This window comes from Schistocerca nitens, chromosome 10 (genome assembly GCF_023898315.1).
Source record: "Schistocerca nitens isolate TAMUIC-IGC-003100 chromosome 10, iqSchNite1.1, whole genome shotgun sequence".
NCBI classification, from domain to species: Eukaryota; Metazoa; Arthropoda; class Insecta; order Orthoptera; family Acrididae; genus Schistocerca; species Schistocerca nitens.
The window spans coordinates 154,847,649-154,867,064 of record NC_064623.1 but is presented as its reverse complement, the minus strand read 5'-3'; the positions used below and the strand labels follow the sequence as shown (position 1 = coordinate 154,867,064).

At 39.8% G+C, this 19,416-nt stretch overlaps 1 protein-coding gene across 1 annotated transcript in view; it reads left to right on the top strand.

The window, feature by feature from the left end:
* Window positions 1–19,003, top strand: part of LOC126209954 (serine/threonine-protein kinase MARK2-like) — a 549,374-nt gene extending 530,371 nt beyond the window's left edge. Inside the window, exon 14 of the mRNA XM_049939069.1 lies at window positions 18,736–19,003. Within this exon, the coding sequence (XP_049795026.1) occupies window positions 18,736–18,864 (129 nt within the window). The 3' untranslated portion in view covers window positions 18,865–19,003. The remainder of the gene's footprint in view (window positions 1–18,735) is intronic.
* Window positions 19,004–19,416: the final 413 nt, after the last annotated feature.

Genomic DNA, 19,416 nt, shown 5'->3' with positions numbered 1-19,416 from the left:
AACTGGGGCGAGTGCTAGGAAGTCTCTCTAGACCTGCCGTGTGGCGGCGCTCGGTCTGCAATCTCTGATAGTGGCGACGTATACTAACGGACCGTGGCTGATTTAAAGGCTACCACCTAGCAAGTGTGGTGTATGGCGGTGACATCACAGGAAACATAGTGGGTGAATATGGATTGGGGGAGAGAAATGAAAGACGAAGCCATCTGGTAGAATTTTGCACAGAGCATAACTTAATCATAGCTAACACTTGGTTCAAGAATCATAAAAGAAGGTTGTATACATGGAAGAATCCTGGTGATACTAGAAGGTATCACATAGATTATATAATGGTAAGACAGAGATTTAGGAACCAGGTTTTAAATTTTAAGACATTTCCACGGGCAGATGTGGACTCTGACCACAATCTATTGGTTATGAACTGTAGATTAAAACTGAAGAAACTGCAAAAAGGTGGGAATTTAAGGAGATTGAACCTGGATAAACTGACTAAACCAGAGGTTGCACAGAGTTTCAGGGAGAGCATAAGGGAACAATTGACAGGAATGGGGGAAAGAAATACAGTAGAAGAAGAATGGGTAGCTCCGAGGGATGAAGTAGTGAAGGCGGCAGAGGATCAAGTAGGTAAAAAGACGAGGGCTAATAGAAATCCTTGGGTAACAGAAGAAATATTGAATTTAATTGATGAAAGGAGAAAATATAAAAATGCAGTAAATGAAGCAGGCAAAAAGGAATACAAACGTCTCAAAAATGAGATCGACAGGAAGTGCAAAATGGCTAAGCATGGATGGCTGGAGGACAAATGTAAGGATATAGAGGCTTATCTCACTAGGGGTAAGATGGATACTGCCTACAGGAAAATTAAAGAGACATTTGGAGAAAAGAGAGTCACTTGTATGAATATCAAGAGCTCAGATGGGAACCCAGTTCTAAACAAAGAAGGGAAAGCAGAAAGTTGGAAGGAGTATATAGAGGGTCTATACAAGGGCGATGTACTTGAGGACAATATTATGGAAGTGGAAGAGGATGTAGATGAAGATGAAATGGGAGATACGATACTGCGTGAAGAGTTTGACAGAGCACTGAAAGACCTGAGTCGAAACAAGGCCCCGGGAGTAGACAACATTCCATTGGAACTACTGACGGCCTTGGGAGAGCCAGTCCTGACAAAACTCTACCATCTGGTGAGCAAGATGTATGAGACAGGGGAAATACCCACAGACTTCAAGAAGAATATAATAATTCCAATCGCAAAGAAAGCAGGTGTTGACAGATGTGAAAATTACCGAACTATCAGTTTAATAAGTCATTGCTGCAAAATACTAACGTGAATTCTGTACAGACGAATGGAAAAACTGGTAGAAGCCGACCTCGGGGAAGATCAGTTTGGATTCCGCAGAAATGTTGGAACACGTGAGGCAATACTGACCCTACGAGTTATCTTAGAAAATAGATTAAGAAAAGGCAAACCTACGTTTCTAGCATTTGTAGACTTAGAGAAAGCTTTTGACAATGTTGACTGGAATACTCTCTTTCAAATTCTAAAGATGGCAGGGGTAAAATACAGGGAGCGAAAGGCTATTTACAATTTGTACAGAAAGCAGATGGCAGTTATAAGAGTTGAGGGGCATGGAAGGGAAGCAGTGGTTGGGAAGGGAGTGAGATAGGGTTGTAGCCTGTCCCCGATGTTATTCAATCTGTATATTGAGCAAGCAGTAAAGGAAACAAAAGAAAAATTCGGAGTAGGTATTAAAATCCATGGAGAAGAAATAAAAATGTTTAGGTTCGCCGATGACATTGTAATTCTGTCAGGGACAGCAAAGGACTTGGAAGAGCAGTTGAACAGAATGGATAGTGTCTTGAAAGGAGGATATAAGATGAACATCAACAAAAGCAAAACGAGGATAATGGAATGTAGTCGAATTAAGTTGGGTGATGCTGAGGGAATTAGATTAGGAAATGAGACACTTAAAGTAGTAAAGGAGTTTTACTATTTGGGGAGCAAAATAACTGATGATGGTCGAAGTAGAGAGGATATAAAATGTAGGCTGGCAATGGCAAGGAAAGCGTTTCTGAAGAAGAGAAATTTGTTAACAATGAGTATAGATTTAAATGTAAGGAAGTTGTTTCTGAAAGTATTTGTATGGAGTGTAGCCATGTATGGAAGTGAAACATGGACGATAAATAGTTTGGACAAGAAGAGAATAGAAGCTTTCGAAATGTGGTGCTACATAAGAATGCTGAAGATCAGATGGGTGGTATTGAACAGAACTGGGGAGAAGAGGAGTTTGTGGCATAACTTGACAAGAAGAAGGGAACGGTTGGTAGGAGATGTTCTGAGGCATGAGGGGATCTCAAATTTAGCATTGGAGGGCAGCGTGGAGGGTAAAAATCGTAGAGGGAGACCAAGAGATGAATACACTAAGCAGATTCAGAAGGATGTAGGTTGCAGTAAGTACTGGGAGATGAAGAAGCTTGCACAGGATAGAGTAGCATGGAGAGCTGCATCAAACCAGTCTGAGGACTGAAGAAAACAACAACAACAACAACAATGGAATTTACAGATGCAGTGCCAAAAGTAGAAATAATCTATTCATAGACCATGTAACCTGTTCTAGCTTTCAGAATAGAGTTTAAATTATAGATGGTATGTGGAACTGGAGACACCCAAATATTCAAAATGAAAATAAAATAGTACCATATTAGCCAATCCTCCTGTAATTTGGCAGGTTACTAAGACTCGGGTCTATAGACTCTGATTAACATGGGTACCTTTCATGAGATTACATCACAAAGCCTGACATAAAAGTCTTGCTCCAGTTGATTGTAGATGTAAGGTGACCAGACATCATGTATTAGCCAGGATAGTCCCTTGTTTTGAGTATATGTTGAATTGCCACTTTTCTTTCATGGCAATCTCTTATCAGCATAAAACATCATTAACTATAGCTCTCAAAAATTCCAAATCTGCAGTTTTGCTTCAGTTTGATTAAAAATTTAAAGATACTAATAAGTGGCAAAGCAAAGCACTCCTTATATTATGGGTCTACAACACATATACACATGAAACTGTGTGGAGACTTCGCTTGGAAAAGTACAGGTGCAAATGACAACTGAGCTGTGCCGGTATGCACTATCAACTAACAAATCATAATAGCTTATGTTTGACATACATGTTGCCAGAAGTAACAAAAACTGTAAACAGATATGCTCGAGTGTGAGTCAAAACAAAATTCATTACAGCTGTGACTGGTAGAATGACTCCCGTATGAAAAATTTTCCAGGACTGTATGGATGGAATAAATTCAGAGATACTATACAAGTATGTAACTTATGCATTATTTATTTGTTTGTTTGCTTCTTTGTTATTAGTTCTGAAATCTTTGTATTTATGATGAAACAATTTTGCACATTTTCTTTTGTCCTTTGTTTCATTGAGAAAAATTCTAAATGTCCCGTTTTCTTGTTTAAAAAATATGGTAACCTTCTTTTAGACACTTTCTTGAAACAATCTTTTGGAACGACTGAGGCACTTGATTCAAAGCAGGAGGTACAATACCTCAATCCAGATACTCAGTTTCTCACATGAGACAGAATGTTCATTAATATGAATTAATTGAAAATCCGTAGGGCTGCACTGATAATTTTCTGAATGCATTGCGTGACAAAATTGATTCCAGATTCGCACACTCTCAATTGAATGTTATTGTTTACTACATGAAACAATAAATCCTATGAAGCAAACTAAAGAATTATGGCATAAATAGCATCTCTCCTGCATGTGTGGAATCTTACTTGCACACAGAAAGCAGAGAGCCTCCATAACAGACTGCATCTTGGGAATGAAAATAAACTCAGAATAGGGGAACATAACATGGAGTTCCACAAGGATCAGTACTGGGTCCAGTCTTATTTCTAATGTAAATAAATGATCTTCCAGTGAAATTAAAGGGCAGTTCAAAAACTGTAATGTTTGGTGATGCCACAAGCATGCTAATCAAGGGTCCAAACTCAGCCCAAGCAGGCACAGTCCAGATCATACCTGAACATACCTACAAATGGTTCACCACTAATGGTTGAAGTATTAATTTCACATATACTCACAGCATGCGTTTTCAAACAAGCAATAATGACTTGTAGCACCAAAAGTACACTGACTCAGTGACTTCTTACATAGTAGAACACAGTAATTGTCCTCAATGGTGAATGTTCATCAGAGATAACGGTATCAGCAGGACTGGCCCAGACAGATGTGAGAGGGCCGTTCTCATTCTCTATATACAAGGACTGAATGAAAAGTAATGCCTCCACCTTTGTTAATTGGGTTGGATGGGAATATTTTAATAAATCAAATGCAGAAATAATGCTTAGAATGTAATCTTCAATTACCAATATTCACTTTTCCACACAATCACCAGCCAATTTTATACATTTCTGCAAACGACGAATAAGATTTCTGAAGCTGTCACAGAAGAAGTACGTCCACAACCACAGTCTCACAGTCGTAATGACGTACCCACATTTTGTCCCGTGTCACAATTGAATGGAGAAAGGCGTCACCTTCATTCTCGTAACGCCAGAGGAGTTCCTGGCAAATTTAAAGTCTGTGCTCTTTCACTTCAGGAGTCACCATCCGGAGTACCTATCATGCACAGAACTTCCGATAGCCAAGCAAAGCAATAATGTGACCCACACGTTCTTGTGAAATGCTGATTGTGCTTGCAGTTTCTCTCTATGTGATACAATGGTCATCCTGAATCAATCTGTCAACGTTTTGCTTGTGAAACTTGGTGGTTGCTCTCACAGAGTGTCCAACTCTTTGTCTGAGACGCGGGTCAGATGTTCCCGCCTTAACATTTTTAAACTTACTCATCCAATGACACACAGTACTCACATCAGCACAATCACCATAAATTGCTTTCATTCTATGACGAATCTCCTTTTGGGGTGACACCTTCTGCTGTCAAGAATTCAATGACTGCACGTTGCGTAAATCACATTGATCGATCGTCTGCGCAGGTTCCATACTTTACACTGTAAAAACACAACCATTCAATGCTAAGGCTTTCCGCCAACTGGAGCTGTAGAGAAGAGGCTACAGAACAAGCCAGTATCTGCTGCATACCAATGCTGCCAACTGTTGAAGAGTTACAAAGGTGGAGGCATTATTTTTCAGTCAACCCTCATACATAAATGATCTCATGGACAGGACGAGCAGCAACCTGCAGCTGTTTGCTGCTATGTTATGGGGTATGGGTTGGTGTCATCATTGTGACCTTAGAAGGATACAAGATGGCTTGGACAAAATGTCTATGTAGTGCAATGAATTGCAGCTTGCTCTACATTTAGGAAAATGTAAGCTAATGCAGATCAGTAGAAGAACAATCCCATAATGTTCAAATACAGCATTGGCAGTGTGCTGCTTGACAAAGTTACCCTATTAAATATCTAGGCATAATATTGTAAAGTGATTTGAGATTAATGAGCATGAAAGCGTTATAGTAGGGGAAACAAATGGTCAATTTCCTTTCTTGGGAGAATTTTAGGAAAGTGTAGCTCATCTATAAAGGAACAAATAGAACACTAATGTGACACGTCAGTGAATAATACTGGAGCGCGCGCACGCACATGCATGCACGCCCCCCCCCCCCCACACACACACACACTCTCTCTCCAGGTATTTCTGTTCCCAGAACACCATACAATTAAAGCTTAAATATTTTTGGCCAACAATCAGCTTCACAGATGGCCTTATCATTAGCTAGTTGTAAATCTAGCAGCATACAGCTAGTGCTGAAGTTTGGGCATGTCAGTAGGTGGTTATCTGTTTGGACATTCCCACAGTCACATAGTGGTTTTCCATTAAAGAAGCTGGATTTTGTTTCAGGTGGTTTTGGTGATGGTAATCCCCCAGTATTTCATTTGCTGCTAGTTAATTTCTCCTCCATTTCCTTGAAGGTGCTCCCTTGGACAGCCAGGGCCATGTCATTATCATATATAAACTGCCTGGCATTGGGATGCATTTGCTGGTCACTGGTGTTGGGTTGGGTTGTTTTGGGGAAGGATACCAGACAGCGTGGTCATCAGTCTCATCGGATTAGGGAAGGATGGGGAAGGAAGTCGGCTGTGCCCTTTCAAAGGAACCATCCTGGCGTTTGCCTGGATCGATTTAGGGAAATCACGGAAAACCTAAATCAGGATGGCCGGACATGGGATTGAACCGTCGTCCTCCCGAATGCGAGTCCAGTGTCTAACCACTGCGCCACCTCACTCGGTGTCACTGGTGTATATATTAAACAGGTTGTATGAAAGGAAGAAGACTTCAAAGCAATTCAGAGGTGAGGCACTAGATTTCTTATCGGTAGGTTCGATCAACATCTATTAGAGAGACGCTTCGTGAACTCAGATGGGAATTCCTGGAGGGAAGATAACATTCTTTTCATGAAACGTTATTGAGAAAATTTAAAGAACTGGCATTTGAAGCTAACCATAGATTGATTCTATCGCCACTGATGTACATTTTATCACAAAGACGAGAGAAATTAGGGCTTGTACAGAAGCTACAGTTGTTTTTCCCCGCAGGGTGTTTGCAAGTGGAATGGGAAAGGTAATGAGTAGTAGTGGTACAAGGTTCCCTCTGCCATGAACTGTACAGTAGCTTGCAGAGTAAGTATGTAAATGTAGATGAAGTTAAGTGGAGTCAATACATAGATGAAATAACCGAAAAGCTCAGTTCAGTGTGTTATGCTCTTGGAAGCAGCTGTCACTGTATTGACGTAAAGACAAGAGTGTTGGTTAATTTGCCTTGTTGTCTTAAGGAAATGTCTCTTGGGGCAGTGCATCTTTAGTAAATAAAATCTTTGTTCAGTACAAGTGAGCAGTTTGTTTGTTTTCTTTGCAACATTCTCCATTACAACTTCCTGTAATAATACTGTACATATATGGAGAGTGAGTGAGTGAGTGAGTGAGTGAGTGATGATGAGGCAAGGGAGAGTGCCGGCACACAGCCAACTCTTCACAAATAGCACCAAGGGGGCTGCCAGTCTTAATGTCCTCATCCAGCAGATAGATCACCATCAATAGTGTCACATGCCCTCTCTCCATGAAACACAATGCAGAAGTTCAGTATTGAAAATAGGACATCGGCACAAAGTCTGGTGATCACAAACCTTGTGGCCACCACCTCTCCTCCCTTTGGTAGCCAAATACTGGTGGTAAGAATTTTTTCCACCACCAGGATTAGAACTGCCATACACCCTGGGGTTGAGTACCACCACTCAAGTGTGCATTTGCCACTGTAACCATAGAAGCAGATAGAAAGGAGCAGTAAGAATATTGTGTAAAGCAGATAACTGTACATATTGCAGAAACCTTTTTAAGGATCTCTGAGCACAGTTAACATATTGATTTTTGTTGGTTGTGATAAAAATCACTTTCACCTCAACTGCAGTATACAGTCACAATACAAGACACAAAAATAATTTTCATGTAGATTATGCCTCTTAGTCCAGGGTTCAGAATGAAGGTAGAAGCTTCCATAGTAAGATGTTCAACAAGTTCCCATCTCTAACACAGAGAAAGCAAGTGGATAATCCTACCAGTTAAAAAAAAAAATTAAAAATATACCTCATTAGCCGCTCTTCCTACAAATTATCTGAACACTAACTGACAGAAAGTCATTGAGTAATATGTGGCATTTTCCAAGGAAGTATTATAGGCCCTCTGCTGCTCCTGCTCTGCATAAACATTTAGATGCCAATTTGTACAGCCCTCTTAGATTTTTTGCAGATCATGCTGTCATTTACCATCTAGTAAAGTCATCAAATGATCAAATCCAATTGTGAAATGATTTAGAAAAGATATTTGCATGATACAAAAAGTGGCAAACGACTCTAAATAATAAAACGTGTGAAGCTATCCACATGAGTTCTAAAAGGAATATACTAAATTTTGGTTACACAATAAATCACAAAAATGCAAAGGCTCTAAATTCAAGTACTTATTTAGGGATTACAATTATGAATAACTTAAATTGGGTCAATCAGATAGACAATGTTGTTGGGGAAGCAAACCATACTCTGTGATTTAATCACAGAACACTTAGAAAATGCAACAGGTCTGCTAAAGAGACTGCTTCCACTCTGCTTGTCCACCCTCTTATGGAGTACTGCTATGCAGTGTGGGATCCGTGTCACATCAGATTGTGTTATTGTGAAGTAGTCGGGAATTGCCACAGATATGATATGCAAACTGGTTGGCAGTCACTAAAACAATGGCATTTTTCAGCAGAATCTTCTCATGAAATTTCAGTCATGAACTTCGTCCTCATAGTTTGAAAATATTTTGTTGGTGGCCAATTACTTAGGGAGAAATGACCATTGTAATAAAATCAGAGAAACTAGAGCACACACAGAAAGATTTAAGAATCCATCTTTGCCACACATTGTTCGACGGTAGAGAAATAGCTTGAAGGTAGTTCGATGAATCCTATTCCAGGCACTTATTTGAATTTCAGAGCAATCATGTAGATGTGAAGTCAGGAAGTGAAAACCCTGTTAGTCACATGAGAAGTAGCAGTGTTTGTTGTACCCTTGTATGCTATTATCAACATGAAAAACATTTTCTATAAAATTTCCACTGTAATGAGATAAATGTTAAGTTAGTAATAGCAGGTGAATAGCATGTATGTGGTAGAATTGACAGGCAGCAGTTTTCTTTTTTTTCCAACGCAAAAGCTTCCTTACTAATTTAATTGATTAAATTTAGGTGGCATAAATGTGTATATCATTAAGCAGTGTAGCATAGTTTATTATTAATACAGTATACATAATTCAAATTTCTAAGATGTCCTTGTCTCATGACTCTACATCTACATCTACATCCCTATCCCTGATGGTTCTCCTTCTTGGTGGGATCTACAGAACACATAAGTTAGTGAGTCAATGAATGAATGCATGATCATTGAGCTCCATTTTTATTTGGGCAGTTTTTAGGTTTTTTATGTTTTTAGTACTTCTACCATCAGTCAGTCCAATTCAGTCATTATATGAGGGGGAGTCCAATGAAAACTAAACACCCACCACAAAGGTACCATGGATGGTTCCATTCAAAAGTAATAACCACACACATTAACATATTTATCCAACTGGGAGATGAGATGATCAATCCGTGTTCAGTAGAATGCAGTCGGCCACTGATGGGTCACCAGCTGCCCCCACTCTTGCACCCCCTTGTCTGACTAAAAGTGACATCTACCCAACCACCCAGGATGTGCTATTGTGGCCCGTTACTGTGCCCCCACTGAGAGAATCTCTGCTCTTGTAGACCAACAGCTTCAACCTATTACCCGGAACCTATCCTCCTATATAAAAGATACCAACCATTTCCTCGACCGACTCTCCATAGTTCCTGTCCCTTTACCACACGGTGCCCTGCTCGTCACTATTGATGCCACCTCCCTGTACACTAACATTCCTAATGCCCACGGCCTTACTGCTGTCAAACACTACCTTTCCAGACGCCCTATGGATTCCAAACCGACGACCTCCTTCCTAGTCTTCGTGACCAACTATATCCTCACCCAAAATTACTTCTCCTTTGAAGGCATTACCTACAAACAAATCCATGGTACGGCTATGCCACCCGCATGGCACCATCCTATGCTAACCTATTCATGGGGCATCTAGAGGAATCCTTCCTAAAAACCCAGAATCCTAAACCCCTCAACTTGTCCGGATTCATTGATGACATCTTTGCTATCTGGATTGAAGGTGAAGACACTTTATTCACATTCCTCCAGAACCTCAACAACTTCTCCATTGCCTGGTCCTACTCAACTCAACAAGCCACCTTCCTAGATCTTGACCTTCACCTCAGAGATGGCTACATCAGTACCTCCATCCATATCAAACCTACTAACCACCAGCAATACCTCCACTTCGACAGCTGCCACCCATTCCATACCGAGAAGTCCCTTCCGTACAGCCTAGCCACCTGTGGTCGTTGCATCTGCAGTGACAAGCAGTCCATCTCAAAATATACTGAGGGTCTCACTGAAGCCTTCACTAACCGTAATTATCCTCCCATCCTTGTACAAAAACAAATCTCCCTTGCCTTATCTTTCCAGTCTCCCACCACCTCCCAAAGTCCCACAGTCCAGCCACAGAGGAGCATTCCCCACGTAACTCAGTGTCATCTGTGACTGGAGCAACTGAATTACATTCTCCACCAGGGTTTCGATTACCTCTCGGCGCATGCCCTGAGATGAGAAATGTCCTGCTCGCTATCCTTCCCACCCCTCCTACAGTGGTATTGTGCCGTCCACCGAACCTACACAATATACTCGTCCATCCTTACACAGCCCGTGCTCCCAATCCCTTACCTCATGGCTCATACCCCTGTAATAGACCTAGATGGAAGAGCTGTCCCATACATCCTCCTACCACCACCTACTCCAGTCCGGTCACTAACATCACCTATCCCATCAAAGGCAGGGCTACCTGTGGAACCAGTCATGTGATTTACAAGCTGAGCTGAAATCTCTGTGCTGCATTCTATGTAGGCATGACAACCAACAAGCTGTCTGTCCGCACGAACGACCACTGACAAACTGTGGCCAAGAAACAAGTGGACCACCCTGTTGCTGAACATGCTGCCAAACATGATATCCCTCATCTTAATGACTGCTTCACAGCCTGTGCCATATGGATTCTTCCCACCAACACCAGCTTTTCTGAATTGTGCAGGTGGGAACTTTCCCTGCAATACATCCTATGTTCCCGTAACCCTCCTGGCCTCAACCTTCGTTAGCCACTGTCCTCACCCATTCAGCCCCCTCCCTGTTCCCATTCCAGCACTACACAGCTGTCATTTCACCGCCACACCCACTCTTTTAATTTCTTTTATTTCTCTCCTTTCCGCTACTTACCCCCTCCCCCCTCCGCACCTTCTCTCCTGCCCACCATCTAAACTGCAACACTTGACTGTCTGCCACTACCACCATACTATCCCTACCCCTCCCTGCCCCAGTCTCCTCCTTACCCCTACCCAGCACTGGTGCTGCTGTGGTCTCAGCTCTCTGAGACTGCAGAGAGAGAGAGAGAGAGAGAGAGAGAGAGAGAGAGAGAGAGAGAGAGAGAGTGTGTGTGTGTGTATCTTTTTATTGTGCCTATCGTGACTCAGCATCTCCGCTATATGGTGAGTAGCAACTTTCCTTCTCTGGTATTGTGACATCTACTTGTCTTTTATCAGATTGCCAGAGATGTGGAAATCACATTATTGAAAGATCTAGGCTGTATGGAGGATGTTGCAGCGTTCCCCAATCAGACTGAGAAACTTGATGAGCAGAGGTCCCCTGAAGTCAAAGGAGAAGGTCATCAAGACCTTGCTGGAGCTTGTGTGAACAGCTTTGGATTTTATTGCTTGGTCAGATGTGAGTTTTTTCCACTGTTGCATTTGCCATTTCAGGCTCAAAATGGTGGCAGCACATAAGATCACAATGACCTCCTCCTTTGACTGCAGGGGCCCTCTGTTTGTCAAAGTCCATGAGTATGAACCATAATCAATGAAGAAATGCTGCAGAAACTGTGATCCACTATAAAGTCAAAACCCTAAGGAATGCTTTCAGATGGAATCATCCTGTTGCATGACAATTCCTGTTCCCAGACTGCCAATTGAATGAAGGCTACACTTCAGCAATTTGGTTGGGAAATACTTCAATATCCTCGATACAGCCCAGATAGTCCACCATGCAATTTTCACATTTTTAGTAACCGGGAAAAAGAAACATGTGGATGTCGGTTTCAGTCTGATGAGGAAGTTCAAGAGTGGGTGCAGTTGTGGATCCTTCAGCAACTGATCACATTGTATAAAACAGAAATTGATTGCGTCTTCCCCCAGGGGGTTAAATAACATGTATGATGATTACTTTTGAATGGAACCATCCGTGGTCACACTGTGGTGGGTGTTCATTTTTCATTTGACTGCCCTTTATATTGTAAACATGATTTGCTTTATTCGAGACTGTTCCATATACGAACAACTCCCATTTGTATCATGATGCCTTGAACCAAAACCAAGTTTGCACTCAGCTTAAATTAATGAAAGGTCAAATGTAATACCATGTAGTAGTGCTGTCATCATTATGATGTAGAAAGGAGAGAACACACAAAAAAACACTGCCCCTTCAACTACTCATAGAAGATGATTTGAAGAAAGATAAATCTACAGTTACAGCATTTTTTGATTTAGACATTTTGAAGTCAGAAGGGATAAAATGTAGAAAACTAAAGGCTGTCTACAAATTCATGTGACACACTTTTACAGTGACAACACTGGTTTGTACCCTCTTGAATTTTCAACTGATACTTACTGCCTCACACAGATATTTTCTGCAGTATCAGTACAGTACTACTGTACGGTGTTACACCCCGCATTTAAACACTGCAGTTTATTCCAGTATTGGTTTTACAGTATTTACAGTGACCAATCCAAATTTCACAGAATGGACAAATTATTTATCTACAACTTAGGTCCTTAAATGATGACTTACATTTCTTGTACAGTGTTGCATTTTTCATTAAGAGAACATTTTGTTTCTTAGCTTCTTGTCAACTTGCAAGACTGTCTGAAAGCTATGTGACAGATTCATAATTTGGTATTGCAGATTCTGCTTCTGGGCATACTGCAAGTCAATAATAACAGCTTTGATTGGAATATTGTGATATTTTCAGATGGAGCAATTACTTGTAACTCAGGTTGCATTGAAATCTGCATCACTATATTTTTTTGCAATGTCTTATCAACACTTTGTCCATTGAGGTATGTGGCCTTTTTTGAGCACTGACTGTGGAGGGAACCTGTGTCATGAAGCAAAGGGAGAAAAGGTGCAAGTAAATGAAATATAGTTTTTGAGAAGCTGGAACATGTAACAAAAATGGAAAAAGATGAGAGATTAAAGTGTTAATGGAATTCAAGATTGAGGAAAAAGGATTGAAATGATAGAAACATTTGAAGACACTGGATGATGTGAGGGTGCCTAACCATAAGCAGTTTATGATCACTATGCCCATATTTGTATGGATGCCCTTGTTTATTTACATTGTTAGTCATCAGCAACATATCATCTGATCTAATTGCATTTTATGAGAATATTTATGCAGTTAGCTCCACTTTACATGTTATATGAATGACACATATGTAACAAATATGCATGTTTTTATGCAGTGATTGCATAAAAGTCATGGAAAGGCACTGGATGTGATGTTAATAGGAAATCAGTCCTCCACAAACCTTTGAAACGTATGTAACAGGTTGAAGCAAGAATGCTACAAGGTTTAGGAATCACTGGTCCCCACATCATCCATTACTATTCACAACTGTTCTTTTGTAGTCAGTGCTGGATTCACCGAGTGTACACAGATTTTGACAGCATCCCATAAATGCTCGACTGGGTTAAGATAGTGTGATCTGGGAGACCAAACTGTGGCCAAGAATTAACTGGAGAATTAATCAAATCACCTCTGTTCAATCAAACAGCAGTGATTTGTTCCACTGTTCTGTTGAAATGCTATATCTCCATTGCTGTGCTCTTAATGCCGGAAAGGGATGCAGATGGTTAGGCAGAATGTCCACATATTGTGCATCTGTCATTCTTTCCTGCAGCCAGACAATGGGGCCTAGTGTGAACGGAGCCCAGAGTGTAGGAGAAGCAACTTCTACCTGGACACAACCTTGCTGACACAAATGATCGAAAGATTCGTAGGGGGTATGTATGACATATTTCCATGTTGCTGTCAGCTTGATACAGTTGATACCAAGGGTCAAGTACATGGTCTGATGCCATTCATCAGCTTTGACTAGTGATGTCCTGTGCAAAGGATGTAAGTGGCCTGTTATTAAATATCATCTATGTTTGTCTTAGTAAATGGTGTAAAATAAACTGTTTATTCCAAATATGTCATGATTTACAAGGATGTGCTTAGGCAGGAACCTGAAAGTACAGTATAAAATATTGCTAGAGAAATGAGTAGCAATCATATTTATAATTTTGGTTCTTATAAATATTTGCCTGTTTTTTCTGAATGTGACATTGTAGGGGTGCAGTGTATTTGAAACACATTGTTTCTGTAGGGGATACATTGTTGTTAGCAGTGGCAGATTTTTGTGGTAAATATTTGTGCATGTTGTTTGGTTTGTAGTAGTGGTTCAGTTGAATGGGATTGAGTCTCTGGTAGTTATAGGTTATTTATTTGGTTTTGGTTTCTGAACTCTTAGTTCTCAGTTTTAGTTTGTTGTTTTATATACTGCATGTTGGGTGTGTTATGGAGTTTTGCCTTGGAGTTGTATTTGAATATCTTATTGGTTGCAGTATGCTTTTGTGTGTGTGTGTGTGTGTGTGTGTGTGTGTGTGTGTGTGTGTGTGTGTGTGTGTGTGGGTGGGTCCAGCCTTGATTCATTTGAGGGGGGTTTCCATGAGTATGCTTTAATAGCTCAAGTAAAATTTGTGGTTTTATTAGGTGGGATGGTCTGGTGTTGCTCTCTTCATTAAGCTAGGTAGGTCAAGTGAAATTTGAGATAATAATAATTATTCTATTTTTCTGGGTTGAGGGGTGGGCTGTGGTGGTATCATTGTCTTTATTTGAGCTATATTGGTTAAGTGAATAGTTGATTCCAATTTTGTGTTTTTTGTATTTTTTTTATTTGGAGTAATTTGTTAGTGTTCTTTCTGATTGTGTGGTTGTCTTGAATTGATGTTAGTGTTATGTCATATTTTTAGTTTGTTACCACCCAAAACAGCCTAATTCTTATGATTGACCCTTTAATTTCATTTCATTATGTGACTGAAATACTTTGCATTTTTCTTATGTTTGCTTGTGGCAGTAATAGTTTATCTTGTGGTTGCCACCTTTAAGCATGTAAGTGGTTTTCTTAGTAACTTAAGTGAGCTGCACTGTTTATTCCAAATATCACATATATGACATCACAGGTCAAATCAGACAGGTGGAATCAACAGTGCACTAATGTTGATATGGATTCATCAGACAGCTACATGCTGCCACATTTATATCGTCTAGTGATGATGTTTGTGGGTCAGAGCCATCAGCTGATCTCTATGTTGAGGTGTCAGCAAAGGGACATGACTCAACTGTTGGCTGCCAAAGCCTGAACAGTTAATTTGTCTCCACTCAGTCCTGGTAGAAATGGGTTGCTGATATCTCATGTTCAAATAGGCAGTGGTCTGGCCCACAGAAGACTGTCGACTGTGCAGTATGTCACTGCAGTAGTGACGTGTCTGCCATTTGACACATACACATTTCACCCTGTGTGCCAATTTACATTTATGGAAACATTGTCTATGATGTTGAAGATTCATACTAGACACTTGTTCTTGAAAACCCAAATTATTGTCTGATCTTCAATATGCTATCTATGAGTCTTGCAAAGATTATTGTCATACGTTTGAAGTTAGTAAATTTGCGATGTGCCACTGCACACTTGTCTGCAGCAGAGAGCTCAGATTGTGCACGATGCCATAAAGTGCACTTTGCTGCAACATTCAGGCATTTAGGCATTATGTGCAACATGTACAATAACCCTTTTCATGAATTTTGGCTATATATCGGTGTGCTGACTGTGTAAAGATTCTTGCACAGTGAAGGGTCAGGTGATATGTTGGTGAAGACACAATAAAAAAGCTAAATTCTGTCCAAACAGGCCTTGAAGGCCCAATGGTACCAACCTGCCACCATGTCATCCTCAGCCCACGGGCAACACCCACTGCAAATATGGAGGGGCATGTGGCCAGCACACCACTCTCCCAACCATTGTCAGCTTTTGTAACCAGAACCACTATTTCCCAATCAAGCAGCTCCTCAATTGGCGTCACAAGGGTTGAATGCACACCACTTGCCAACAGTGCGTGGCAGACTGGATGGTCACCTGTCCAAGTGCTAGCCAAGCCCAACGGCAGCCTGCTGATGACATGGAGAATGTTAAAAAAAAAAAAGCTGTCTTAAGGCAGCCTAATCTAATCTCCTATTAGAACTATACTGATACAACTAAAATAATAATAGTAGTTGAAGTAGTAATAATAATAATAATGATAATGATAGTACTTAGCAAAATTCACTGACTGCCAGTGATCTAGTTTGTGTGAATACTTCTCAATGCATTGTGAAGAATTTCAAGCCAATATTATAAGTTTTTTTTCCTCTCTCTACAGAGTACAATAAATGAAATGTAACAGGACATTGCTGATACTTTTCCCAATTTTATTAGTGATCTTGCCTGATAAGCACATAAAATTAACACAAGTTCCATAATACAACACCATACATCACGATGCTCTACACAGTACCAATACTTTAATAATGTGTCTGACACAAAATGCACTTCACCCAACAGGACAACAACAACTTACTCCAAACTATGGTACATGTCAAAGATATAAATCATGTTGCAAAAAAAGCAGCACATTCTTATTGCATCATAGCTTTTGCTTGCAACTTCATCTGCGTCGACCTTGAACCCAAATGAATTTTGAGAAATCCTGAAGCTTATTATCGGTGAGAAAAATGTATATAAAAAATTGAAGATTAAGCTGTCAAAAGGGTGAAAGTGATTTTTACTGCCAACTCGACAACCTTATCAATGATAATAGTTACATCAATTCAAGAATGTCTATGGATAACAAGATTAAAGTGTTAACATTATTATTATGATGATAAAAAGTTCCAAAATACTTTTTTTATGGACTCTGTCATTTCTATCTTGATTTATTTAGTTTAGTTTTATAAAATTTCTGCTCCCCAAGTTTTTTCTTCACACATAATGAAATGATCCTTACATGAAATTGAGTTCATCCACATGAAAAAATAAATTTGATTATGGCAAAATTGTTTTCACAGAAAAGCATCTAAAGGTTCCTAAGACAGTTCCCCTGTATCTCGTAAGGATTTCTGTTTCCCTGTGTTGACCCAGATAAAGGAAACACTCACTATGTGTATATAACTCATCTTCTAGGTGATGTATCAAGATAAACATGTACCAGATTTTAAGTTAAGACATCTGGAAATACAACTATGAAAACCACATGCAGTTTCATGTAGTAACTTTTGCATGTAGTTGTTACGGTCTTCAGTCTGAAGACTGGTTTGATGCAGCTACTCTATTCTGTGCAAGCCTTTTCGCCTCTGAGTAACTACTGCAACCTACATCCTTCTGAATCTGCTTACTGTATTCATCTCTTGGTCTCCCTCTATGATTTTTATCCCCCATGTTTCCCAACAGTGCTAAACTGGTGATCCCTTGATGTTTCAGAGCGTGTCCTATCAACCGATCCCTTCTTCTAGTCATGTTGTGCCACAAAGTCCTTATCTCCCCAATTTTATTCATTACTTCCTTGTTAGTTGCATGATCTATGCGTGTAACCTTCAGCATTCTTCTGTAGAACCATATTTCAAAAGCTCCTATTCTCTTCTTGTCTAAACTATTTATCATCCACATTTCATTTCAATATGTGGCTACACTCCATACAAATACTTTGAGAAAAGACTTTATGACACTTTACTCAATATTAACAAATTTCTCTTCTTCAGAAAAACTTTTCTTGCCATTGCCAATCTAGATTTTATATACTCTCTACTTCAGCCATCACCAATTATTTTGTTGTCCAATTAGCAAAACTCATCTGTTACTTTCAGTGTCTCATTTCCTAATCTAATTCCCTCAGCATCATTTGATTTAATTCAACTACATTTGATATCCTTTGTTTTGCTTTTGTTGATGCTCATCTTACATCCTATCTCCAAGACACTGTCCATTCCGTTCAAATGCTCAACTTCTCATCTTCATCCATGACCTCGTCCATTTCTGTAATACTACTCTCAATTTCATCTCCCTTGTATAGACCCTCGATATACTCCTTCCACCTTTCAGCTTTCCCTTTTTTGCTTAGGACTGGTTTTCCATCTGAGCTCTTGATATTCATGCAGGTAGTTCTCTTTTCTCCAACGGTTTCTTTAATTTTCCTGCAGGCACTATCTGTCTTTCCCCTAGTGGTATATGCTTCTAAATCCTTGCAAATCTTTGCATGATGCATGTACAAATGTATGGACAGACAGACAAAAAATGTTCTAAAAATAATTTGTGTTGGCTTCTGTTGGTGCTATAAGGACCCCTTATATTAAGTTTTCTTAAATATCTCCTACATACGGACATTAGCCAGTTACAATTTTATCATACGTATAGATTCCTTTTGTTATTTTGTAAACATTTCAATAATCAGTAATGTTTATGATGATGGTGATGATGATGGTGATAAAATGGTGATAATTGAAAAATTTTGGATAAATTAACTATCTAAAAACAGACATATTTCACCAAATATGAGTGCAGATGTGATCTAAAAACATATTTCACTTTGATACATGTGTATACTTGGTTTAGATTTAGTTTAAGTTTTTAAACACACATGTAAAAATAAACTGTATGTGGTGTTTTATTGGATCACGATGTGTTAAGCAAGTGTATTTGATTTTTACTAAATAGCAAGAGTGCACCATTGATTGGCTTCATTAAAACAATCACAGTGGTCAAAACCCAGTTATGGCAATCAAATAAAGCTTTTCTAAAATTAACTGAGGCTGGTTGTGGTCCAGCTCAAAAGTTTTTTGCCCTCATCAGTTCTTTCAGCTTCTCATCACAACGATGTCAGTGGTTTGTTTTTGTCATTTACAGCCTCCTCCACTTTCACTGAGTCCTGCACCTGGCTCCTACCTTCCGGGAGGCCTGCCTTGGCAACCACTGGGACCGTCGGTCTGTGACAGTCCCATCCTCGAACTCACGGAGCACATGGAATCCGTCTGAAGGCAGTGGTGCAGAATGTTCGAAGGCTACATTTTACTTCAGCCCCCCTGTGGGCTTCTGCCATTATGGGCCCAGTATTTGATTGCTTGAGAATGATTTATACTCCAAAACAGATTAAATTTTAAGAGTAACGTGTACCTCTCGAGCCTGAATATGATGCTCATTTTGCACTTCATGTTCGCCTGTTAAACTTCAGCTCAATCAGGAATCCAATTTTTTTCTTTGGAAATGTGGTACACTACTTATAATCTACATCGAGTCACAGGTACTGACAGACCAAAATTCGGCCCGTAGGCATGTAACATATTTTGGTGTCATATAATTTTTAAAATTTACAGTTTTGCAAAGGTATGTGATGGGTGAGCTTTTCTTTTGTGTAAAACTGGAACATATAAATTGTGATCACTACCTTTTTAGTTTTAAATAATCCAAAATATTCCACAGAAATTTAGAAGAGACAAAAAATGTTTGTACACAAATCATACAGCTACTGGCTAAAATTTTGTACATTTCTTGGGATGTGGGAAAGGTAATGAGTAAAGGTCTCAAATT